The 27,414-nt window shown below is 37.0% G+C and overlaps 1 protein-coding gene across 1 annotated transcript in view; it reads right to left on the bottom strand.

Annotated features, from left to right (window-relative positions):
- The window catches only part of ANO6 (anoctamin 6), a 194,223-nt gene that overhangs the window by 88,901 nt on the left and 77,908 nt on the right, over positions 1 to 27,414 (bottom strand). The window contains 1 exon segment of the mRNA XM_049783882.1: positions 13,687 to 13,766. Coding sequence (XP_049639839.1) covers positions 13,687 to 13,766 — 80 coding nt within the window.

The raw sequence follows: 27,414 nt of genomic DNA, 5'->3' as shown, positions 1-27,414 counted from the left end.
AGCATACCACAGCTCTTAGGTACACTTAGGAACAAATTCTTGATCATGCCACAATGACTTCATCTTCAAGGGAATGAGAAGCAGCTTGATGAGTTGGTTTGCCATGTGCCTAAAAACTGCTTAGCCAGCTATAAGCATCCATAAATGTTAGATATGACTTCTGACTGTATTCTTATTTTATAAGCTTTTAAAATGACTAAATGCTTTTTTTTTTTTAATCATTATATAGTCACTGAAAACCTCAGTGGGGAAAACTGCTGATTTTTCTGCAGTTTACACAAGAGAAAATGATTCTAAAAGTCAAAGCAACTTGTCCCCAGAGAACAAACAGAACTGCTTCTAATTCCCTGGAATTCACATATATGCAGTTTGGGATAGGGGAGGGGAGAACTTTTAAAATAATGTTCCCTTATAAAAACAAAACAAAAAAAAATGTCAGTCAAAAATGCTTTGCAAAGTCTCAGAATTGCCTCATCTCATTCACTTCTCTCTTCTAAGTTCACAAGAAAAGATTTTATTTTTAAATTTTGGAGTTTGGAGACCAAACCCAGCAATGGTGCTCGGTGGTTACTCCTGACTCTACACTCAGGAATAATTCCTGGCAGTGTTCAGAGGACCTTATGGGATGCCTGGGTGCCTGGGATCAAGTTCTGGTTAGACTTGAACAAGCACTATCACTCCAGATCATAAGTTGTTTTTTGTTGCAGTTGTTATTGTGTTTTGGATTTGGGGCCAAGCCTCATTGTGCTAAGGGTTACTTTTGGTTATACTTGGAGGAACAAGTCACTTCTGGCAGACTCAGGGACCACATGAGAGGCTTGAGATCAAACTTGGTTCAGTTGTGTTCAAAGCAAACATGTCCACAAATGCAGTCGCCATGTCTGTACATGGTCAGTTCCATAGAGTCACTCGTTCTGATTTTAAAAGGATATAAACAAAGTCGTAAAAAGTCATAGGTACACTGGCCACACAACTGAATGCTGGCAATCTCAGGAGAAGGGGGCCGAACCCCACACCAACTAAAGCCTTTCCTGCTTTACCCATCACCCTTAAACACCACTTTGCCAATGGCTCTGCTTTACCACTACTCTAGAGACACCAATCTGACCAAACTCCAGGTATGCTGATATTTGGACTGATATCAACAGGACTTTATTGAAGTGAATGTGGACATCACTCCCTGCCTCCTCATACATCCAAAATAACTGGAAGGCAAAAACAAGCCCCATAAAAGCTCCAGTATCAGCAATAGTGCTTGGAATTCCTGGACTGTATGGCTGAAAACATAATTTCATTTCTGTTTAATACTGTCATCAACACCAATTTAGATGCCATGTGTAGCTAAATTCACTTAATGTTCAGAAACAAATGAAGTGACATTATGGTTAGCTAGCAACAAGAACTTATTAAACCTCTGGTAATGATTTAATAGCCTCATTGGAGATACAATGATTCTCACAAATTTGCTTGTCAGTGAACTTTTTTTTTCTTTATTCTTCCTTCTTTTTCCTATTCTTTAAAAAATAATTTTGCTTGGGTCTGGAGCAATAGCGCAGCAGTAGAACGTTTGCACTGCACGCAAACAACCCAGGACAAACCTGGGTTCAATCTCTGGCATCCCATTTGGTAGTCCAAGACAGGAGCGATTTTTGAGCACGTAGTCAGGACTAACCCCTGAGTGTTACTGCTTTAGGGGTGTGGCCCAAAAACAAACAAAAAATTTCGCTTTCACGTCTCTGGAAGTTAATGTATTAATGATGAACTATGTCAACTATGTGATACATGATCTTTCAATAAAATAAATTTAAGAAAAATAGCTGCAGTAGTGATATTAGTATCAGAAAACATAGAATTCAGGTTTAGAAAGGCTAAAAGAGACAGAGAGGATCATTTCTTAATAATCAAGAATTATATACAACATAATTACACTCCTAAAAAAGAAATTACACTCATATAATGGGCTAGCAAAATACTAAAACAACTGATAAACTTAAAGCACAAAGACACAAATGGCAATTTAGTAGTAGTTGAAGAATTTAGAACTGCTCTGTTACCCCCTTAATAATTCAACCAGGCAAAAGGACAACAAGGATATATTGGATTTGAAGGAAGAAATGAAAAAATGGGGCTTAGTAGATAAATATAAGGTTTTACATCCAAAAAAGGCAAACATAAAATTTCCTCAATTACAGGGGCCAGAGAGAGCATGGAGGTAAGGCATGTGCCTTTCATACAGAAGGATGGTGGTTCAAATCCAGGCATCCCATGTGGTCCCCTGTGCCTGCCAGAGGTGAATTCTGAGCATAGAGCCAGGAGTAACCCCTGAGCGCTGCCGGGTGTGACCCAAAAACCAAAAAAAAAAAAAAAAAAATGTCCTCAACTACAGATGGGATGTTTTCCAAGTGAGACTCAGACTCACATACTGGGCCACAAAATATACTTTCATAAAAACAAGAGGACAACAATTGTATTGATTATCTTCTCTGATCACAATGTACTGATAATAGAAGTGAATTACAAACAGAAATGTAGAAATATCTTTAAAACCAGGAAATTACAGGCTATTTACTACAGAACAACAAGTAGATAAGAGAAATACAGGAAATTTACTACAGAACAACTAGTGGGTAAGAGAGGAAATAAAAAGATGATTCCTAGAAACAAATAAAAATGAAGACATGAATTATTAGAATATATGAGACACAGAAAGAGTGGTATTTAGCAGAAAATTTACTGCTTTCCAAGCATTCATCAGGAAGGAATAAAGGGCCTACATAAATAACAAGTGACACAGTTTAAGAAATTGGAAAACGATAGTTAAATGAATTGAAAGTAGGAAAAAGGATGAAACAATAGGGTTGGAGCAGTGGTGCCAGTGGTAAGGCATCTGTCTTGCCCGCACTAGCCTAGGACAAACCATGTTTCAATTCCCCTGCATCCTGGGATATTTCTGAGCGAATAGCCAGGAGTAACCCCTGAGCATCACCGGGTGTGACCCAGAAACCAAAAAAAAAAAAGTGGGGGAAGTAGCAAAACTTAGGGCACTTTTTAGTTAATGAGTTGGAAACCCAAAATATAATCCAAAAAAGGCAATAAAAATAAGAGTTGGTTCTTTGGAAAAATTAACAAGAATTATAAAAATATTAGTAAAACTCACAGAGAGAGAGAGAGAGAGAGAGACAGAGAGAGGGAGGGAGAGAGAGAGAGAGGGAGGGAGAGAGAGATCCCAAATAAGCTGAATCAGAAATGAAAAAATGGGTAATCAGAGATTGCTTGAGAATATTCCACAAAACAAGAGAACCTGGAAGAAATGCATAAATTATTGGACTACTATACCCTCTGTAGTTGAACTATGATGATGTGGAATGTTTGAACAGACCTATCACTATTGAGGAAATTAAAATTGTAGTCAAAAGGACTCCAATAAATGGAAACTCAGGCTTGATAGACCTAAGAATTCACTAATGAATTATTTCAAATCTTTAAAGAAGATCTACTGCCAATCCTTTTTGGATTCTTCCAGGTCATTAAAGAAACACTCCCAAACACTTTTGATGAAGATTAACCTCATCCTAATATCAAACAAAACAAAGATACCACAAAAGGAGAGAGAGAATTTCAGGCCGATATCCTTGGTGAACACAAATACGAAGATCCTCAATAAAATACTAGCAAACAGAATCCAAAAACTTATCAAAAGTCACTCACCATGACAAAACAGATGTTTTCCCAGAGATTTTCTTCTTTGATAATTTAACTTACTTGAGCCAATTAATATAAAGCACCATATCAGTAAAAGATAAAATAAAAACCATATGATCACAGCAATAGATGCAGAGAAAGTCATTTGACAAGATCCAGAACCCATTCATGATAATGGTACCCTGTTGGTACCCCCAGAACACATCTGATCTTTCACCTGCTCGCTTGCCAGAAAATGGAGCACAGGTGGGGGCAGTAGAAATTGCTGTGAATGGTCCCACCACCCTTTACCCATTCCACGACATGACCTTCACTGGGATCCTGACACCAGGAGCTTGAGACACCCCCTACCTGGGGTCGATGCCTTAGAGGGGCCCCAAAGATGGAGAATCATGCTGCAGAGACTGTTCTGAGCAAACAGACAAATACAAATATATATATTTAAAATGAAACCAACTATATATTTAAAATGAAACCAACTTTTTTTAAATAAATTATTTGAAATTTCTGTAAAAAAGTGTTTTATTCAATATACTCAAAGCCATTAGCCACAAGCTCATGGCACACTAACCTCAATGGGAAAGAATTAAAAGAATCTCCTCAAAGATCTGGCACAAGACAAGTCTGCTCACTCTCACCACTTTTATTCAATATAATACTGGAAGTACTTGCCATAGTAATTAAATAAGAAAAAGATATCAATGACATCATATAGTGGATTCACATAGTTGAAGAAGTCAAACTCTCAGTGTTTACAAAATGATATGATACTATATTTAGAGAACTTAAAAAATCTACAAAAATGCTTGTAGAACAATAGATTTGTATAATATAGTGGTAGGCTACAAAATTAATATGCAAAAATCCATGGCTTTTCTAGTTAAAAGAGATATTCAAAAAATCTTATTCACAATTGTACCTCAGAACATCAAATATCTTTGAATTTACTAAAGAGGCAAAATACCTATACAAAGAAAATTACAAAATACTGTTTTAGGAAATTAATGAGTATACAAAGAAATAGAAATGCACATCATGCTCATAGATTGGGAGGATTAATATTAAAATTGCAATAATTTCCAAAGTACTGACATATTTAATACAATTTATATATAGATCTACCCATGCCATTTTTCTAACAAAAATATCAAACACCTCTGATATTCATGTTGAACAATAAACCTGCATGAATAGCTAAAGCAATCCTTGGGAAAAATAAGATGGGAGGCATCACTTTCTCCAAATTCAAACTATACTATAAAACCATAGTCATAAAACAGGGAGGCATCACTTTCTCCAAATTCAAACTATACTATAAAACCATAGTCATAAAACAGCATGGTATTGTAATGAAGACAGACCCTCACATCAATAGAATAAACTTAAATATCTTGAGACTGCCTCTCAGGTATATGATAAATGAATCTTTGATAAAGGGCAAGAGCAAAGCCTGTTCAACATATGGTGTTGGGAAAACTGTTTTGCAGCCACGTGTAAAAAAGTGAACTCAGACCTCTCTTTAATGTCAGATACAAAAGTCAAATCAAACTAGATTTAAGACTGCCAAAGTTCTGCTCCAGGAATGGGTTTGAAGTAAAGTCGCTGTGAGGATTAAGAAAACAAGACAGACACTAGAGAGAAAATTTGGGGGTCAGGAGGCTAATTGCCTTGCAGACAGAGAGCCCCAATTGTCCTCTCCATTGGATATTTATTTTTCAACAATAATTGGTCATAGAAAGAAGAATAGGTAACAGTTAGTACTAACTAAACCTAAGAAGGTTTGCAATTTTATAAGGAAATGTGAGGAATGAAGAGATTCCAGTATAATTTCTGGAGATTGTCCTTCTCCAGGGAAGGGTAACAGATAAGAGACTGTATACAAGGGCTCCCACCCCAGGAAGTTCCCTGAATGTCAGGGATATTCTGATAACTTGTGTTAAGAGACCTTCAGTTTATTATCTGTATTCTTTCTTGGAATCCCTAACCTCCAATGGTTTGGAGTTTTTCCACTACTGGTTTTTCTAACATGTAGCTTCCTACTCTAGAGACCTTAATAAAGGATCTGAAACTATAAGGTACATAGAGTTCAACATCCACAGTACTCTCCATAACATTGAAGTTAAAGGCATTTTCAAAGATGAAAAACTACTGACCAAGCAAGTGGATAAAAAAATAAACAAATGGGATCATATTAAACTAAGAAGCTTCTGTGCCTCAAAGAAAATGGTGATTGGGCTATAAAGATTGCTCATGGAATGGTGGAAACTATTCACCCCATAACCATCTCATAAGTGTTTAATATCTGTGATATAGAAAGCACTCATAGAGTTTAACTAAATAAAAATTTCTAATCCCATTCAAAAAATGGGAAGTAGAGATGAACAGATATTTCCTCAAAAAAGAAATACAGATTGGAAAAAAGACAGGTATAAAAATGCTCATCCCATCATTAATCATCAGGTAGATGCAAATCAAAACAACAATGAGATCTCATCTCACACTTCAGTGACTATCACACATCAAAAAGAACAAGAACAACCAGTGCTGGCATAGATGCAGGGATAAAAGGACTCTCATTCACTGCTGGTAGAAATGTAGGGTGGTCCAACTTTTTGGAAAACAATAGAGATATTCCTCAAAAAAATTAGAGATTGAGCTTCCATATGATCCAGCAATACCACCCCTAAGAATATACTGTAGGGGTCCAGAATAAAAACAATGCATAAATGTCCTCTGCTCTACTATGTTCATTCCAGAACTATACATAATAGACAGAATCAGGGAACAACCCAAGCACTCAAGACCAGATAAGTGGATAGTCAGTGGAACATCTTTCTCCTCAATAGTTATGAAGCTGTTGGAAGATGGAAATGATCATTGAAAATGTTCACTCTGGACAAGAACTGGGTGTTGAAAGGAGATAAAGTGATATTCATAATAATGCTTTAGTACCAGTATTATAAACCAGTGTCTTATAAAAGAAAGCAGAGAGAGAAGAGAGAAGAAAGAGAGAGAAGAGAGAGAGAAAGAGAGAGAGAAATGTCTGCCGAGAGCACAGAGGTAGGCAGGAAAGAAGAAGGGAAAGGATGGAGGAAAACTAGGAAACTGGTGAGAAATAAACACTGGTGAAGGGTAAACATTAGATGACTGAAAATCATGAGTAACTTTTCTTTCTTTTTGGTTTTTTGGGCCACACCCAGTGACAGTAAAGAGTTACATCTGGCTTTACACTCAGAAATCGTTCCTGGCTTGGGGGACCCATATGGGATGCCGGGGATGAAACGGAGGTCCATTCTGGGCCAAATGAGTGCAAGGCAAATGCCCTAACCACTGTGCTACCACTCCGGCGCCATCATGAATAACTTTTTGACTGTAAAAGAAACAATTATATTATGAACAACCTTGTAAACAAGTGTGTTTAAATAATTTTTAAAAATATATATAAAATAGTCAGATGAGAATTCAAGTTCTCTCCTTTAAATCCATAAGTCATTAGCATTGACCTATTTCTCTACCTTAAAAAAGAGAGAATTCTTATAAAATTATTATGCATCAATAATTTTCTCCACAATCAGCTATTGCTGAAGGACCCTGGGCATCTTAATGCCCTTTCAGTACATACCTAATTCAGTAATTCTCAAAAAAAGGGCAATTTTGTTCTCAAGGAACATTTGGAAATGACCACAGTTGATTGGAAAAATTAGTTTTGGCATCTTGCTCTCCTCCATAATGCTAAATTTAATTTTCCATTCTCATCAGTAGCATGACATCATCTTGTCCTACTTTAAACTTTGGCTTCCAAAATTCTCCTTGTGGGTGGGAGGGAAATCAGGGGCATTGGTGATGGAAATGTTGCACTGGTGAAGGGTGTGTGTGTGTTTTTTTTTATGACTGAAACCCAACTACAACCATGTTTGTAATTAAGGTGCTTAAATAAAGATATTATTATTAAAAAAAAAGAAATTGACAAAATATTAAAAAAAAATCTCCGTGTCTCCCTCCTATCTCCACTGCCTCTTCCTCAAGCTGCTCTTTTGGACCTATAAACATTAGATTGCTGCCCAGAAGCTACCTACTGCTCTTAGTACTTTCTCATAATATTAAACATTACAAAAGTTCAATTAATGTTTAAGACCTTGCTAGTCTCTACTGGAGTTATCTCAATTTCTTTAACTTGACATATATATTCAACTGTATATTGCTATCTCCACCAATGTCTCAAACTTTACATGTTCAAAATAGAATTCCTATTTTACTTTCATACCTTCTATTCTACTCATTCCTCTCAGAGTAAAGCTACCTTTCAGTCATATTTTCCTTTCACTCATATTGTAGATCTGTTCTATTAGCTGATCTTTTAGTTCTACCTTCATGATGTACAGAAAATTTGAGTGTGTCTTACAAGGCCAAGGAGTCCTGAAAAGGTCAATCGAATGTCTTGCTTCAGTTATTTTTTTCCATGATCTATTCTCAACACAACCTACATGACATCTTGTTATAAACATACATCAGGCCAGTTAAAGTTATTTCACTCCTCAAAACTCCCCACTTTACTCAACTGTTTTCTCCATGCATTTAGATTAGAAACAAAGCGTATACAATGGCCTAAAATTTCCACTAGCAACTATTCACACCAATTTTCATTCTAGTCAGGTTGTCTTTCTTTTATTTCTTTAACATCATAAATTCTTCCATCAACTTTAGGCAACGTTCTTTCTCCTGCCTAAAATGATGAAATAGCTTCTTCTAGCATCCTGGTTTTCAGGTCTTTACACTTGTCAGCCTCTCAGTGAGATATGTCCTGATATGCCCTAAGACTATAAGCTTCTATGCTCATGCATATAATCCTTACTTCTATTTCTTTCACTGAAATATATATCAAGTGATGTACTTAATTTACTTCCTACCTAGAATATCAGATCCACGACTACAGGCACTTCCCCCACAACTATAGTGTCTAAAACAATAGATAACATACAAATAATTGTTGAGTGAATTCCTATTTAAAAATTTCTTGAGATCATATACATTTCAGTTAGGTGAAGAGAGAAAATTTGAATTTCAGGGAATTCTCAGATTTTATAAAATATAAATCGATCGCATAAAATTCCATATGGGTAATTATTCTTAAGACTTCCTTCTCTCTATAGTACTAATAATGCTGAACCAAGATTACATATATTTGCTCCAATTTAAACTCATTTTCCTGAGTCAAATTGTCTAGTAAAGTTTTCAAATACTGTGATTTATGATCAGATTCCTCAGGTTAAATTATTTTAATCCTAACAGTCTTGTAAACCTATCTCCTTTTTCATATTGACTCTAAATTTGGTGGAAGTTAAACAAAGAAAAATATGATCATTTTATGTGTGAAAAGAATAATAAAAATCTTCCTGCCTCTAAAAATCCAGTAGAATTATACACAAACAGCCAAGTCCTAGATAGGCTAGGAAAGTGGGTATTGCTAATGAAGCTCAGGTCCTAAGCCAATATTCTTTGGCCTTCTCTTTCCTTCCAGGTGTTGACCACAGTCTCATTTCTATTTTGTTTGCTGCAAACAGATTCCCTGCTGCTAAATCGAAATTCTTTTCTACCCATCACCCCTTATCCTACATGTATAGGAAGTCAGATCCATTTGTATTCCCGTGTCAAAGACAACATAAATAGGGTTCTGGAAAAAGTCTTGAATACCATTCAGTCTTCCCCCTTAGATTCTCAATTCATAGTCATGACTGATAAACCCTGAATTGATTCTCAGATCTTTCCTCATTATCAGACGTGGAACTGAGAGTGCCAGTGGGGAGCCTTGTATATCCTACAGCCATAAGCTGTTATACTAATACAAAACTTCAAACAACCTTTCTTTGCTCCATCACCCTTGGTTCTCACGAAGCACTAAACCAGTGTTTCCCAAAGTGGATGACACTAGAGATAAGAAGGATAGGAGTAGCTTTGGGTATGATTAAGGGGAGGGGAAAAGGGGGCAATTTCTGTTCATTCACTTAAAGAAGGACTTTCCAGAGATTGACAGCTCTCACCAGGCACCTAGTAATTTTCAGAATCCATATCCTTTAATGACTGAGATTACATGGTTCCAAAAAATCTGACTCTGCCACCATTTTCTTAACTAGCTCTCTTTAAAACTTTTGAAGGCCCGAGTGATAACATAGCAGTAGGATGTTTGCCTTACACACAGCCAACCCTGAATGGAACTGGTATCTCATATGGTCCCCTGAGTCTGCCAGGAGTGATTTCTTAGCTCAGAGCCAGGAGAAAGCCCTGTGTGCTGCCTGGTGTAGCTCAAAAACTAACAGAAAAATAATTCTTAAAAATTACAATGTGATTATTATAGTTCATTGATTGAATGGAATAGGTGTTAAGGAAGATAACAATATTAGGGATGGAGGAATTCAATCAGACAATAACACACCTTAAACTTACATGGTGCTTCAGATCAATTTTATCTCAATAAATCTTAGTGGGAAAATAGTATTGGAAATGCCCGGGATGGAGTGCTAGATTAACAAAAACTGGCTAAGGAACAGTCTCCTTTTGTTTAAAAAGCTAAATCTGAAATGAGGTAACTATTTTCTGTACCTAAGGTCAGTAGTAAATAAGGCTCTTTGACTTCTATCACTAGCAATTACCTCACCTCATAGTGGAGTTCTGTCTACAACATCCAGCAAGCACCAAAACCAAGTTTCTGTGAGCTGCAGCCATTATAACAATGGGAAGGGAGAGGTGGGGGAAGAAGGAGAATGAAAACCATAGTTTGTCAAAGCTATTTAAAGAAGAAGAAAAAAAAATGCCTCTAAATTTTGGTTTGAATCAACTCACCTGATTTTGTTCCAGCATTTTCTCCATCCACCTACCTATAGAATAAGTATTACCATCTTTATGGATGCTGTAATTTTCTCTCTCCAGAAAAGGCTACCTTTAAATATGCCAGATTCCCTTGAGTATCCCTCGTGGTTATTTACCATGGAGACAGTTGTTTGGAGACAGTAGCAGTGACTGTATATGGGAGTATATAGATTTTAATAATGCTCAGGAGAAAAGTTAAGTAGCTATTTATGTACTATACATGCTGTGGCATGCTATCAGCATCAGATGTGTGGAAATCTACACATCATAGAGAAACAGATTCTTTCATGAACATGGTATGAACATAGGAGTGAAAGACAGCAGTCAGGATATGGAATTTTTGTATCAATCACATAAATTGGGAAACTGGAATTAACAGTATTCAAACCCACCAGTTTTAAACCCTGATATTCTTCAGTCATGATAGTAAAAAATAAATTTATAAGAATTGAGGTTAAGGGGCCGGAGAGATAGCACAGCGGCGTTTGCCTTGCAAGCAGCCGATCCAGAACCAAAGGTGGTTAGTTCGAATCCTGGTGTCCCATATGGTCCCCCGTGCCTGCCAGGAGCTATTTCTGAGCAGACAGCCAGGAGTAACCCCTGAGCACTGCCGGGTGTGGCCCAAAAACCAAAAAAAAAAAAAAAAAAAAAAAAAAAAGAATTGAGGTTAAAGGGCCGGAGAGATAGCATGGAGGTAAGGCGTTTGCCTTTCATGAAGAAGGTCAGTGGTTCGAATCCTGGCATCCCATATGGTCCCCTGAGCCTGCCAGGAGAGATTTCTGAGCATAGAGCCCTGAGCACTGCCGGGTGTGACCCACCCCCCCCCCCAAAAAAAAAAGAATTGAGGTTAAAACTTCCCTTCCAGGGCCGGAGAGATAGCATGGAGGTAAGGCATTTGCCTTGCATGCAGAAGGACAGTGGTTTGAATCCTGGCATCCCATATGGTCTCCTGAGCCTGCCAGGAGCGATTTCTGAGCATAGAGCCAGGAGTAACCCCTGAGCGCTGCTGAGTGTGACCCCCCCCCAAAAAAAACATAAAAACCTTCCCTTTCAGCTTTGATATTACCAGGCTCATTATTACAACAATCTTCTCAATACTTTTACTGTATTCTGTAAGCTTTTCCACTGGTTAATCTACTTGATACTTGATAGTCTCACAACCTCAGAAGGGTACCATGACACTGAAGGTGACGGAGGAAAACTACTGGTGTGAACACCAGTATAAATTGTGGCAAACACATACTGAGTTATGTTAATCTCAAAAATCATAATATGCTAAAATATGTTCTTGAGAAAATTACTTTCATTTTTTACACATGAAATCAGCATGGTCTCCATGTGCACACATCAGCATCTTAGCATTTCCAGCTTATTGTAGAAAAGCTATGAAATCAAAGGGCTGGTCAACCCAGGCTCTATCCCAAAGTGAATAAAACCCAATATGGTTCCCCAGCCCTTCCGGAGTGAACCCTAAGCACAAAGCCAGGAGTATGCCCTAAGTATTATCAGATGTGGTGGGTGGGGAGAGAGAGAGAGTGAGTGAGAGAGAGAGAGAGAGAGAGAGTAGCAATAAGAAAATAACTTTTCAAAATAGGGAATTTGATTTGATTTTTACCAGTAATCAAAGAAGTCTGTGTCCCTTCTGCTTTCGGTTCTAACAGTAAAAGTTAGAAAACTATAAAACTGCTCAGCTTCTTTAAGATGTCCTATTGGTGAACATTCACAATATTCCTTCACTGAAAACCTCATCAAATATAATACAGAATACATTGAATACTCTAACTTTCTATTATGTTCAAGTGATTTCCACAACAGTCAGTCTGCTAGCCTACTACAGAAATTGTACATTTTGAAATAAAACAACAATGTAGATAGTTTTATGTAAGACCTTTGTGAGTTCAGAGTACTCCTCGTTTCCTTAACTCCTAGTTGAACTGAATGGATGATCCATAAAGAGTGAATGAGAAGAGGAAAAATAGCACATAATGAGTTCTGGTTTTATCTTGATCAATAATGCAGTTATGTTTGAACAATTACTAGAGCGGTGACTGTATAGTATGCTTTAAAAACAAATCCCTCCCCTCAGAGATCTCTGTTATTTAAATATAGATTTTTAGAAAATGTTGTGTCCCAAGGGTAAAATAGCTCTGGCAACCAGCCCACATATCACGCAAGGCTGAACAAAGGACCCATATGCTTTAGTCCTGACTGATATAAGAATAATAATACCAAGGAGATGTCATTTTGCCCACTGCCAAAGGTTTAAACTTATATTTTATAATCTAAATCTATCATAAGCAATCCGGGTAACCAAAATGCACAAACCTCAGTAGATTCTGGCATGTTTTTCCTACACATGTGCCTAATATAAAAATCTGTTCAAAAAGAACATTCTGAAGAAGACAGACTCTTAATTTTCTTAAACAAGACATTAATAAAGTCACAATAGCATCTAATAAGATTATAATTCCTTGAGCATAGGAGCATGAGTCTAATTTAATGAGACCATATACTTTTCATCTTGATAGGAATAACCAATAGAATATTAACAGTTTTACAAGACATATTTGTATAGGTTAACTATGGAAGGATCTAGAATATTCTAGGAATAAGATTATCAAATGTGCCTTTATGTGGCTAACTGTGGGCATTGACAGAACTAGTATAATCAAATAAAGGGGGAATTTCAAAAATCACGATGGCATTTTAGGACAAAATGATCTCCTGTGATTTTAAGCAGTTTGAAGAATGAGCCTGCAGAACATAAAAGTAGGATCCTGTATAGTTTAGCAATACACTCCCCAGGGAACAAAAGTTTGGAGCACCCTGTCATGAGCACATATGACAAGTCAAGAAATACCAAGGAGAAATTTGAAAAGAGCTTTGCTTTTTTTTTTTGGGGGGGGGGGTAAAATCTCTAGTAGTTTAAGAGAAAGTAATAGGCCCAGAGTGATAGCATAGCAGATAGGGTAAACGTAGGCTTGTTCCCCCACATCCCACACGGTCCCCTATACCCACCAGGTATAGTGATTCCTGAGTACAGGGCCGGAGTAACCTCTGAGAAAGGCCAGGTGTTACCCCCTAAATATAAATAACAAAAACAAAAGAAACAGTACTCACAAAATCTGGGGTTCGAAGTTCAGGCTGACTTCCCAGTGCCCCAAAACTGGAGATATTTGTCCTGTCAAGGTTTTCCAACTCTGAAATGTAAATAAATAAATCATTAAAGCATGGACTTTATTGGATCATATGCTTTTCAGTTTTAAATAAAAAAAAACACTGCTATTTAGCAATTCAATTTAACATTTTTGGAACTCTTGGAGATTCATATTATTTAATTTCATTTCTCAAGTATTCAAAATCTTCAGCAGCTTTTATCTACTGCTCAATGAAGGACAACCTTCTACAAGTTAGTTCTTAAAATGTCCTAAGTTGAACCAACTATGTACAATCATTTGTCTTTTATGTACGATATAGAACAAATGCCATAAATTCTGACTCATGAATGTTAGCCTATGATGCTCTTTTTCCTATTGTATCTGGAAAACTGATGCATCCTAGTGTAGAATTTTCCATTTTAAGATTTGTTGAGCAGCACTACCTAATAAAAATATAATGGAAGCCACATTTTCTAAAATAAACATTAAGTAAGAAAATTTTAAAAATAGAAAAATTAAATAATAAAAATTTCACTACCTGGGGCTAGATGAAATAGTACGGCAGGTAAATAGCCTACTTTCATTGACAGACCTAGGTTTGATCCCCAATATTCCATATGGTCCCATGAACACCAATAGGGAGTATTCCTGAGTTTATAGCCAGGAATGACCCCTGAACATGGCTGGGTGTGTCCCCAAACCAAATTAGAACAATTTCACTTACTATTATATATCCAGATTATTTTAGATTAATACAAAATGTTACTAGTGTTTTAAATGTTCTGTACTAAGTCTTAGAAACTAAAGTAAATGTTACACTCAGCAGCTTTTCAACTTTGACTAGCCACATGTCAAATGCACAATTACAAGTACCTAGTTGCTAAAAAGCTTTGTGACCCAAGAATAGAGAATGGTAGGTCAAATTCAGGAGCCTGTAAACAGCTTCTATCACAAACTAAAAGAGACTGCTAGCACAAAAATATACTGAGAGAGAGGAGAGAGAGAGAGAGAGAGAGAGAGAGAGAGAGAGAGAGAGAGAGAGAGAGAGAGAGAGAGAAAGAAACAACTTATAGTGCAAGTTCTAGACTGGATCCAGGTTTAAACAAACCAGATAATAAGAATCAAAAGATTTGAACAGTTGGTTTTTGACTAAGGAATTCAATTTTGAAGAATATAATAGGGCAAAATTGCGGTGCTCAACTGAGTCCTGACAAGAAAACCAGCTAAAAGAAAAAATGAAGAACTTGAAGAAATGAATTAAAATAAGCATTATTTGGGCCCGGAGAGATAGCACAGTGGCATTTGCCTTGCAAGCAGCCGATCCAGGACCAAAGGTGGTTGGTTCGAATCCCGATGTCCCATATGGTCCCCCGTGCCTGCCAGGAGCTATTTCTGAGCACACAGCCAGGAGTAACCCCTGAGCAATGCCAGGTGTGGCCCAAAAACAAAAACAAACAAAATAAGCACTATTTTTGTTAAATTACTTTTAATATTATAGTGATGGGGGGTGAGAGGGAACCACACCTGGCAGTGCTCAGAGGCTACTCCTGACCTAAAGTTCAGGTGTCACTCTTGGAATTGCTTATGTGACTGTGAGGTACCTTCTTGTTCCTAACTTACGAAGTTTGTACCTATTTTCATGAAATGAAGGATGATTCCTGTGAAGAGAGATCTGATTCCTGTCCCTGCTTTTAAGCCTAAATCCTGGTCCTGTTTTTTACTAAATCTGTTAAATCACTCTGACATGTTGATTTTCTACTTCATGTCATGTGGAATTCCACACACTCCACTTCTGTCACAAGGGCAATTATTCCCCAGTCTGGGAATAATAAGTGAAACTGAATTCTTAGGCTTGGTGCTCAACTTATGGAGATGATTCCACTGTGCCAGTACCAGTACTGAATAACTGGGTTGTTTTGCTTTCTTTGTTCCTCTAAATAAGTGTCATTGTTTCCCCATTGCCAATAATTCTGCAACATTAAGAATTGAACATTTCCTTTCTTGGAGCCGGGAATCTAGCAGGAGGAGGTTGGGCGGGCCCCTGCCATGCTGGAGGCCTGCTTGACCAGGCCTAGTGGGGGTGCGGGACTTGGGTAACCCCAGCACCCCTCTACTGCCTTGCTCCAGATCTCCAGGGCTTTCCCGGGTCACATGCCTGGGCAAGCCGGTGAGTTGGGTCCCTTGGTGGAGCTTGAAGGTACCCTAGGCCTTTGCCCACTATCCATTCAGCTCCTTAGGGAGGGTCTGGGTGGGGCTCTGAACTTCTGGTCTCCCAGTTTCTTGAAGGATCTCTCCTTTCTTGGAGCCGGGAATCTAGCAGGAGGAGGTTGGGTGGGCCCCTGCCATGCCGAGGCCTGCTTGACCAGGCCTAGTGGGGGTGCGGGACTTGGGTAACCCCAGCAACCCTCTACTGCCTTGCTCCAGATCTCCAGGGCTTTCCCTGGTCACATGCCTGGGCAAGCCGGTGAGTTGGGTCCCTTGGTGGAGCTTGAAGGTACCCTAGGCCTTCCCCCATTATCATATTCTTGAAGTCACTGGTAATCTCTCTCCAGTCTATATTTTCAGAATCGCGCGGGGGCTATTGCCCCCGCGCGCACATGAAACATTAATAGTACTCATACAAGAATCATTAATAGTACTCACTATCATTGAATTATATTTTTACGTATGCAGAATGTCTATTTTGTACTCTGCCCTTTTGCATACCCCTTCATAAGTTCATATTTCTCTTTAACTTCTTTAATCATCTTTTATCATCATTACTCCCCATTTACCCTTTCTAACTTAAGTACTGTAGAGTCCTAAGACACAGACCAAAGTGGTGTCCTGTAGTTAACACCCACCCAACTATTTTAAAAGGCATAAAAGTGACACATATGTTTTCAACATTGTATGGGTGTTTTCTTTGATGTCTATAAACTTTTGCTGAATATTTTCTTATACAGTGACGATCCCCCCCCCATGTTTTTTATCTTCTCTTTATGAACTGCTCAACATGGAATTTGGTGTGAAAGAATCCCTCAGTTTAGTACTTATGTTTGAACCAGGTCTATGGGTCTTGTTGTAAATATTCTTATGCCCCCATATATCTGATAGCACCACGTGGCTTTATTTCTTGTTTGCTTAGGCACACTAAAATGGGAAAATACTATATATACCAATAGGTTCTTATCTAATAGAGATGGGAACAGACAAATCTTGTAGTGCAATGAGACCTTACACCCTGAACATTGACATAAAGACCAGGCACAGGCCTCAGAAGAATGGGCATTCTCCATTCATCCCTTGATCTACAGAAGATATTTACAAAACATACAAGGTTGTATATAACATTACCTGGTGGCATTCCTATACCAGGGAAGACCCTACAAATACTCAAAAGAAACACACCTTAACAACAAGACAACAAGAAGACAACAAGAACAATGACCTGCTTAACTGGACAGGGCTTGCTGTATTGCCCCTTAATTGTGAGGTTTGTCTATAACATCACCTGGAAGTAATCCTCTACCACGGTAGACCCTACCACTGCTCAGACATCGTCCTGCTCAAAAGAGACTTCCCTTAACACTGAGAAGACTTAACAACAACAACCTGCTTACAGGAAAGGCCCTCCTGCATTGCCCTTTCATGGTGAGGTGAAACGAGAAGACACTCCACATCATGACTTCAATGTAGGACATGCAGATTCCAGAATCTTCAATACAGAAACACGATACCAACAACAGAGACTGTGAAAAGTGTGTTGGCACTATGATCGGACGATAACTTTCCTGAGGCCTAGAGCTGGTCTTATGCCAGGAAACTTCAGGGGTAGGATCTCTTTGTATTTAGGCCAAGGTTATTCCTTTCCATGCCTCTCATATTTTGGTGGGTCTATGCAAACAACAATTGCCACTAACAATGTTTTTACTGTTCTCCTTTGACGCTAAACCTTGAAACACACCCACTTAAAATTTGAGGTTAACTTAAGCTAATATTCATGTACATGGAAATGTTAAAAATACTATGCCTCTAATGTTAAAGGAGTTACGTAAGTTTGATGGCTTTAGATTGCCTTGTGTGCTGTTAAGAAATATTATAATGTGTTACAATCTGGGGACTCGGACAAAATAATCGCACATGGATTCTGCTTTATTTTATCTTAACGTTCTTTGGCTGAAAGTTCAAAATTAAGATATCAGCATGGGGACTTCTTCTGATAATTATGTTATGGGTGATTGTCATTCCACTGTAACTTTACCTTGTCCTCTTTCTCTGCAACTTTTGTTCTCATAATTCAAAATAAAAAAATTAAAAAAAAAAAAGAAAACTATAAAACGCTGTTCCAAGATAAGAGAGACACACGGAAATGGAAACACATACCCTCACATGGACTGGCAGAATTAACATCATCAAAATGGCAATACTCCCCAAAGCAGTGTACAGATTTAATGCGATCCCTCTAATGATATCCATGACATTCTTTTTGTTTGTTTGGTTGGTTTTTTGGGCCATACCTGGCGTTGCTCAGGGGTTACTTCTGGCTCTCTGCTCAGAAATAGCTTCTGGCAGGCACGGGGACCATATGGGACACCGGGATTCGAACCAACCACCTTTGGTCCTGGATCGGCTGCTTGCAAGGCAAACGTCACTGTGCTATCTCTCCGGGCCCACCCATGACATTCTTTAAAGAAGTGGATCAAGCACTTTTGAAATTTATTTGAAACAATAAACAACCTCGAATAGCTAAAGCAATCATTGGGAAAAAGAATATGGAAGGCATTACTTTCCTCAACTTTAAACTGTATTACAAATCAATAGTTATCAAAACAGCATGGTATTGGAATAAAGACAGACTCTCAGATCAGTGGAATAGGCTCGAATACTCAGAAAATGTTCCCCAGACATACAATCACCTTATTTTTGACAAAGGAGCAAGAAATCCAAAATGGAACAAAGAAAGCCTATTAAACAAGTGGTCTTGGCACAACTGACTAGCCACTTGGAAAAAAATTGAAATTAGACCCCCAGCAAGAAAAAAAAAAAAAGAATTGAACATTTGACCTCCAGCATGTACACATAAGCAAACCATGTACTCAGCCCATTGAATATTCTCTCTGACGTGGTGTTGTTGTTTTTTATGCATAAATTTTTTTAAAAATCCATGAGGGGCCTTGTTTATTTGTTTTGTTTTGGGGCCACACTCATCTATGCTCATGGGTTACTCCTGGCTCTGTACTCAAGAATCACTCCTAGTGAGCAAACCATATGGATAACAGGGGAATCAAACCTGGGTCTGCTGCATTCAAGGCAAGTGTCCTACCAGCTGTACTATCTCTCCAGTTCCCAATCACTTTGTAAGTGAAAATCTGGGTCCTGCTGACTGGGTCCTTCTCTAGCCCAGATGGGCTAGTATAATGGAGATTCACAAGAGTTCTAGGTAATTACTTAAAAAAACAAAGCATCAGCCAACAATTTGGGCAATTCAACTACCCAATACTTAGGTCTGGCACATAAATGTGAAACATGGAAATATCTGAATTGGGTATTCAAAGATTTGGGTAGAACTAGCAAATCACAAAACATGATAGAGTCATTTTAATGAGTATTATATATCTGATGGGAACTTAACTTTAACATCTCATTCAAATTTCTTTATGGGACCAGAGAGATAGCATGGTGGTAGGGTGTTTTCCTTGCAAGCAGCGACCCAGGACCAAAGGTGGTTCAAATCCTGGCAGCACATATGGTTTCTTGTGCCTGCTAGGATCGATTTCTGAGAAGATAACCAGGAGTAACCCCTGAGCACTGCCGCGTGTGGTCCCAAAACAAAACAAAAAAATCTTTATAATTGGATGTCTAATTTACATATTGAGGAATCTCAACCAATGCATGGACTAGAGCTGTTAGTGTTATTATTTTTAATTTTAATAAGAGGGCTGAGAGTTTACCACAAAACAGAATAATCCAGAAATACTACTCAAATGTTCTATTCTATCATAGACATAAAAACACCTTAATTTAATTTGATATTTCTTTCTGTATTGTTGTGGTGTTTCAATTACCTTTTTCACATCCTCTCTCAAACTGAGGTTAAAAGCCTCTAGAAGGGCTCTGCCCATTTTCAGCATATTTGACTTCTTTTTTTTCTTCTTTTGTATCCCAATCTATTGCTTTTTTCCCTTCAAACAAAACCACATAACTCGATTTATCTAGCTCCGCCTCTTAAATAGAGGGGGAAACAAGGGAAGGTACCAGGACCAAACAGATAGATGATCACTAATAGTAAGCTAGACAAAGAGGGGACCACCTACTCTAGCAGCCCGGGGGGTGATGGTGGGGTATATGGATTGCAGAAAGGGAACTGGGATGGGGGGAAGACAAATTTGGTGATGGATATTCCCCTGATTCAGTGTTAATATGTACCTAAAATACTACTGTGAAAGATATGTAACCCATTATGATCAAAATAAAAATAAAAAAAGAGTTTATAGAGAAAATCTGAAACTACAGTTTTAGTTGTTTTGCTGAAATTATACACTAGTGTATTGTAAATATGAGTAAATTTTAAAAAAAATGTGGGCTGCGGGCCTGGAGAGATAGCACAGCGGCGTTTGCCTTGCAAGCAGCCAATCCAGGACCAAAGGTGGTTGGTTCGAATCCCAGTGTCCCATATGGTCCCCCGTGCCTGCCAGGAGCTATTTCTGAGCAGACAGCCAGGAGTAACCCCTGAGCACCGCCGGGTGTGGCCCAAAAACCAAAAAAAAAAAAAAAAAAAAAAATGTGGGCTGGAGAGGTAGTCTAGTCCAGCAGATAGACAACCAAATCAGCCCCAGGCACCATAATCCCCAGTAGCATAAATGATCCTCCAAGCCCAGACAAAAGTCACTACTGAACACAGAGTCAAAAATGAGCCCTGAGTACCAGTGGGTGTGACCTAAAATATAAAACTAAAGCTAAAACAAAAATCTAAAGCTAAACTAAACAAAAATAGTCGTACTAAAATATCATTTAATCACAACAAAACATCAACCCTCTTCTGACTATGTAATATTGAGAAGCAAATTATCTATTATGCTAATATAATCATTATACTTTCATAACAGAGTAATTCCAGTTCTTATTTAAAATTCTCCCATCTGGTCACCTAACATAGCTGAAAAAAAGTTAAAACCAAGGTGAACTTTGGGAGCTTTTTTTTTTTTTTTTTATGAAATTAAAGATGGTCTCAAGGAGGACTATTCTTAAAAGGTAAAAATGCTTATTTTATTTCTTCATCTAAAATTTGGGGTTTGAGATGTAGTACAGTGGGTAGGGTGCTTGCCTTGCAAACAATACAACCAGGAATGAATTTCTGACACTCCATGTGGTTTCCTCAGCACCATCAGGAGTAATCCCTAAGCACAGAGCCAGAAATAAGCTCTGAGCACTTCCAGATATGACTCCAAAGCAAAACTAAATATTTTAATGAAAGAAAAATAAAAGAAATGCATTTTTGAGAGACCAGAGAGATAGCTGGCAAAGCACCTGCCTGCCTTGCACATAGCTGACCTGAATTTAATCCCCATAACTAACTCTTCCCCTGCCCCCCAAAAAACACCAGAAGCGATCCCTAAACAGAGCTAGAAGTAAGCACTCTGCACAATTGGGTGTGGCCCAAAAATAAAATCGGAAAAATAAATATTTTTGGTCCTTCGCTATGTGTCAATTTATATAAGTACTTTAGAATCATTTAAAAAATAAATAGAGAGGCAGGAGCTATGGTGCAGCAGTAGAGCCTTTGCCTTGTACGTGGCTGACCGAGGACGGACAGAGATTTGATCCCCCTGTGTCCCACACGGTCGCCCCAGCCAGGAGCAATTTCTGAGCACATAGCTAGGAGTAACCCCTGAGCGTCAACTGGGTGTGGCCCCAAATTAAATATATATATATATGTATAAATAGAATATACATGGAATATAAAACCTATTTGGGGTTTCTAAAGTAATCTGTTTAACAAAATATTTTAAAAAAGACCAGACAGATAATATAGGAAACAAAGTACTAGCATTGCGTGCAGCTGACCCTACAGCACACAATTCCCTGAGTACAGTACAATATTTCCCAACACAAAGCCAGGAATAGCCCTGAGAACTATTCCCCAAATTAACTAACAAAAATTAATGACATACCAATTAGCTACATGTCAAAAAGTATAAAGTTAAGAAATAAAATTTATTTTGGAGGGTAAGAAGCCCATATGGTACTGGGGTGGGGTGGTAGAATACCATTTGGTGCTGGAAATAGAACTCAGGCCAAAAGCAGTATACAAGGTATATATCTCTGCACTTTGATCTATCAGCCTGACCAACTTTAAAGCTTTATCAATTTAATTAGTAAAATTAAAAGTAATAAATTAATTTATCGATGGCATTATTTGGCAGTACAAAGTGAAGGGCCCAAAATAAAATTTTAGAGGTCTAATCCTACTAATAGGCTAGCAATAATACAGTGGAAACCTCTCAAAAAACCTTTAGTTCAAATGATTACTTTCTATCAGAAATGAAATAATAATGCTAATTTATTTAACTGCAAGGGAGAGCTAACCTCAAAAGTCACACTGACAGAAAATTCATCTTACAACTTACAACAGGGTGTAATATATCAGAAAACATAAATAAAATGACCTCTGAGAAAATTTATGTACAAAAACCACAGTGCGTGGTAAAGAATTCTAGCAATAAAAATAATCACAACTAGAAATCTATACTTTAACTCACTGCACCAGCATGTCAGGTGGTTGGATTCAACTGATGTTATTATCATGACTGGTTGCCAATGACATGCTCAGAGACAGTGAGAATACTAGAGACAGCAGATAAAAACAACCTGACACCAGGTTCAATAGGTACCAGGGAGTTAGGTGGTTGAGTGGGTTCAAACCCTGATTTTGTAACCTAGCTACACAATAACCTTATGCAATCATTTATTTTCAGTTTAACTACAGAAAGCTGATAATAAAATTACTTTCCCTGGTTATCTAATAGCACTGTGAAAAGATACCAACGGCAATTCAAAAGCATGTTGTAAAAATATAAAGCATTATATAAATATAAATTAAGTTCATGACCCAGAGATATAAAAATATGTAAGTAGACATTTCTTTTCTGTGTTATCTTGTACCTGAAACTTCTAAATACCTTATAGTATTTAATCCTAACTTTATTCTTTATTTCACAGATGATGAAAAATTCTAGGTTTCATTTTTCTTTCTGAAGTTAATCACTAGAAGATACACAATGAGAATTTGAATCCATCCAATTCCAAAAATAGACATCTCCTTGAATATACAAATTTGTTTCTAAGCTACTCTGATTAACTTCAAGAGTTCTACAGATCCTAATTAAAAAAGATGAGGCTGGAACACATACTTTGCATGCTGGAAAATGTTTGATACCCGGCACCACATGATCCTCTTAAGCACCACGAGAAGTGACTCCGTCACCCACATTTTTATTTACTAATAAGCAATTAAATTAGTATTGTAAGCATAAAGTCAAAGAATATTGATAGGTTACAAATTAATATAGTTTAAAAACCAGAAATAGCAGCATTCAGTAAAATTTTATATAGTGCTCACAACAACACAAAATAAATAAAAAAGGAAAAAAGTTCTGAAAATATCAATTTAGTATTCTGGCAAATGGCTAAATTATGTGCTAATAATAGAGCAAGAAATATAAATGCAAATACTAAGAAAAATATTTGGGAATTGATTTAGTGAGTATATAACTTGTCTAAGAAATGCTACTTAAAACCTGAAGAATGAGGCTAAATTCATATATCTAGACTGAGGATGTCTAATGACCTACCAGATAGCCCTATACTCTCCTCTTTGACCATAAGCCTCTGCAATCAGGATCTCATACCTTCTGGCTCTCTCTAATCAACTACCCTGATGCAGTCAAACACATAAGACACAAATTTTAACACTCTAGACTTTTCAGATGCTATGTGAGCCAACCAAGTTTTACTCCCCATATCACTTACTGTTGATTTCATAGCCCCCTTGATCTTGCATGGTTTAGCAGTAGCCAGTTCTAGTCTGCATATCTTACCAATTCTTTCTTGGTCTTAGTTTCACAGGTTCTACTGTTTAAGATAAGAATTAGAGAAGCTACATGCAAAAAAGTGAACTCAGACTTTGCTAATGCTGTACACAAAAGTCAAATTAAAATGGGTTAAAGTCCTTGATACCAGACCTGAAATCATAAGGGATACTGAGGAAAAAGTAGACAGGACATTATATGACATTATATGACATTATATAACAGCATCTTCAAGGATGAAACACCACTAACCAAGCAAGTGGAAGCGAAATATAAAGAAATAGGACTACATTAAACTGAGAAACTTTATCCACCTCAAAGGAAATGGTGACTAAAATACCATGGAAGGAGAAAAAGTCCATGGAATGAAAGAAACCATTCACCCAATACCTGTCAGGTTTATATCTAAGTTAGTGGTATAACTTAACAAGGAAAAGAACACCCAACACCACCAAAAAAAATGGAAAGAAGAGATGAACAGACATTTCCTCATAACAAGAAATACAGATGGAAAAGGGGCACATGGAAAAATACTCCCCCTATTAATCAAGGAGATGCAAACCAAAACAACAAAGAGATCTCATCTCACACCAGAGACTAGCACCACATCACAAAGAACGAGAACAATCAATACTAGCATGGATGTGGGGAGAAAGAGACTTTCATTCACTGCTGCTGGAAATGTAGACCCGCCCACTTTTTTGAGAAAACAATATAGATATTCCCCCAAAACTAAAATCTGAGTTTCCATATGACCCATCAATACTCTCCTAGGAACCTAAAAATACAATGCAGAAAGCCTTCTGCGTTTCTGCGTTCTATATTCATTATAGCACTAATGACAAATGACAGGATCTGGAAACAACCTAAGTGCTAGAGATAGCTGAGTAGATAGAAACACTGTATTACCCTCTTTATACTTTTTAAGACTGAAACCCAATCCTAAATAACTCTGTAACAGTGTTTAAAGAAGAAAAAAAAGAATAAAATAACTTTTATTTACTAAAAATAAAAAGAAATTGTGTTACATCTACACACTAAAATACTACATACAAAAAATGAAGTCATGAAATTTGCTTACACATGGATGAATATAAAGAATATTATGCTGAGTGAAATGTATCAGAGGAGAGGTATAGATATAGAATGATTATGCTCATTTATGGGATATAAAAAAAACGATAGCATGGTATTAATATCCAGAAAAAACAGAGATGAGGGCCAGGAGGGCTACTCCATAGTAGGAAGCTTGCCACAGAGCATATTATAGTTAGGGCAGAGAAGGGACCACTATGACAATGCTAGATGGAAATGATCACTCTAGACAGGACTGTGTACTGAAAAGAGATGCAATGATATGCATGATATCCCTACAATAACAATATTGCAAGCCATAGTGACAAAAGAAGGGGAAAAAAGGAGAGAAAAAGAGAGAACAAAGAAAAATATATTCCACAGAGACAGGCAGGGAAATGGGTTGGGGGAAGGGAGAAGAGAAATTGGGGACATTATTGGTGCAAAATGAGCACAGGTGAAGGGTTTTGTACACTGAAACTCAATCATAACTGACTTTGTAACTATGGGGGAAAGATGAGATCACACACATAAATAACTTAAAATATTTCTTTATATAAAATATGCATAATTAAATTAAAATAATTACAGGAAAATTGACTTTCCACATTTACTATTATATAATAGTAGATTATGAGGAAACTTACTTGGCTCCTTGATTAATGTATTATTTTTGATTAAACAATGTAAGCCAGAGCCAAACCCAATTCTGACTTGTTTCCTCGTTGACATTTGATTTGTCCAAAGTTTTTCTTCAAATGAGGAAGAAATCAGCCCTATCATGAACATTCTACTGAGTTACACATCACCCATGTTCCATTTATTTTTATGTTTACTATTTTTTAAAATTTATTTCAAAGTCACCATTTCTTCACTAGGTTAAAAAACCTAGGTTCCTAGGATCCACCCAGGAAGCATACAGTCCTAGTAAAAAGTGTAAAATCACTATAGAAAGAGTCCCTCCAAATCTGTTTACATTAATTATTGGAGTATAGTATGGGAAATACAATAGTAACAACATGATTTATCTCTGTAGGTAATACTGTTAAGTAATTTGTACCTTATCAAATAATAACATAGAAATGGAATAAAATAATACTATAGGTTTTACTATCTAACAAGTAGTCACTATGACAGAAGTGGCTTCTTGGGGACAATATCTATGTTCCTTCTCACACTGTAGAAAAATAATCTGTTTCTTCCACTAACCCATGAGTTTCTAGAAAGTAAATAAATCATTATCTTACTGTACTTTGTTTCCATAAAATTTGAACCAATACCTAGAATATGAAATATGAAGCAGTGAGTGAAAAAAATGACTTATTTCATACTGAATGTCAATTCAGAAAAGTTACTAGTTGTCTTCAATCTCAGGATAAATTTAATTATTACATAACAATTAAAGCTTTTATAGTTCTGGAAATAATCATTAGATCTTACAATTATATGTCCATTTTAAAAGCAAGCTAATACACAACGGAAACCATTATCAGTATTATAAAACACAGAATATCAATGAAAAAAGGCAGGCTAATAATATAGTTACTCTTCAAGAAATTTTCTCCAATATTCTTCAAGAAATATTCTTCACGTAGGAGCCAGAGAAACAGCATGGCAGGTAAAGCACTTGTCTTGCATGTAGCTGACCTGGGTTCAATCCTAAGTATCCATCCCTTATAGTTCCCCTAAGCCCAACAGAAGTGATTCCTGAGTGCAGAATCAGGAGTATCTCTGAGTATTCGTAGGTATCTTCCAAAAAATCGAAACCAAACCAAATCAAACCGAAACAAAACAAAATAAATTTTTCAAATATAAAGATAGTTATAAAACATAGGAGCTAAGTCTCTTTTCTACCATGTCCACTGCTCCAAGTAATTTGTCAAACAAGAGTAGGCTTCTACAATAATATAAAGGGTACAATAGCAGAACAACCATTTAGATATATTACTGGATATTCAACTGTATTCTCTTTGCTATATTTTTGTCTACACAATGCCACAGTGTTTTTATTATTATCAGTGTTGACTTAAGTTTTGAAATCAGGAATTTTGAGTCCTCCAACTTTCATCTTCTCTTTAAAAATTATTTTGGCTATTAAACCCACTTGGATTTGAATCATATTTTCCATTTCTGCAACCTTTTAGCAAAAATTAATGTTTTTAATTTAGATATAATGGCATTAACAGTAATTGATCATATCACAGAAGAGTAGTTTCTTATTTAATGTTACCAGTTGGAATCATGTTTTAAAAGCTTGGCTAATGCAACTGATATTCTATAAAAGACAAATGGCATTATTAGTTATATAAATATGTTCTAATAATAACATGTTGGAATGCTATCACAGTTACTTCATAGTCCAACTGGTTCAAGTCTCCTAAACCCTGAGAGTTCCCAGTTAAACACTATCCTGCATTTGCAATTTGTTATGGCTCAACTAAAATTTGGTTCTAGTCACTGACCTGTCAGTTCTCAGATTACAGTAATTTTATATGTCCTGGGGATGAAAGAAGATACTACTCTTAGTTTCTATCATCTTTAAACTC

The sequence above is a fragment of the Suncus etruscus genome, chromosome 11 (assembly GCF_024139225.1).
Source record: "Suncus etruscus isolate mSunEtr1 chromosome 11, mSunEtr1.pri.cur, whole genome shotgun sequence".
Lineage (NCBI taxonomy): Eukaryota > Metazoa > Chordata > Mammalia > Eulipotyphla > Soricidae > Suncus > Suncus etruscus.
This window is presented reverse-complemented; position numbering and strand designations above follow the sequence as displayed.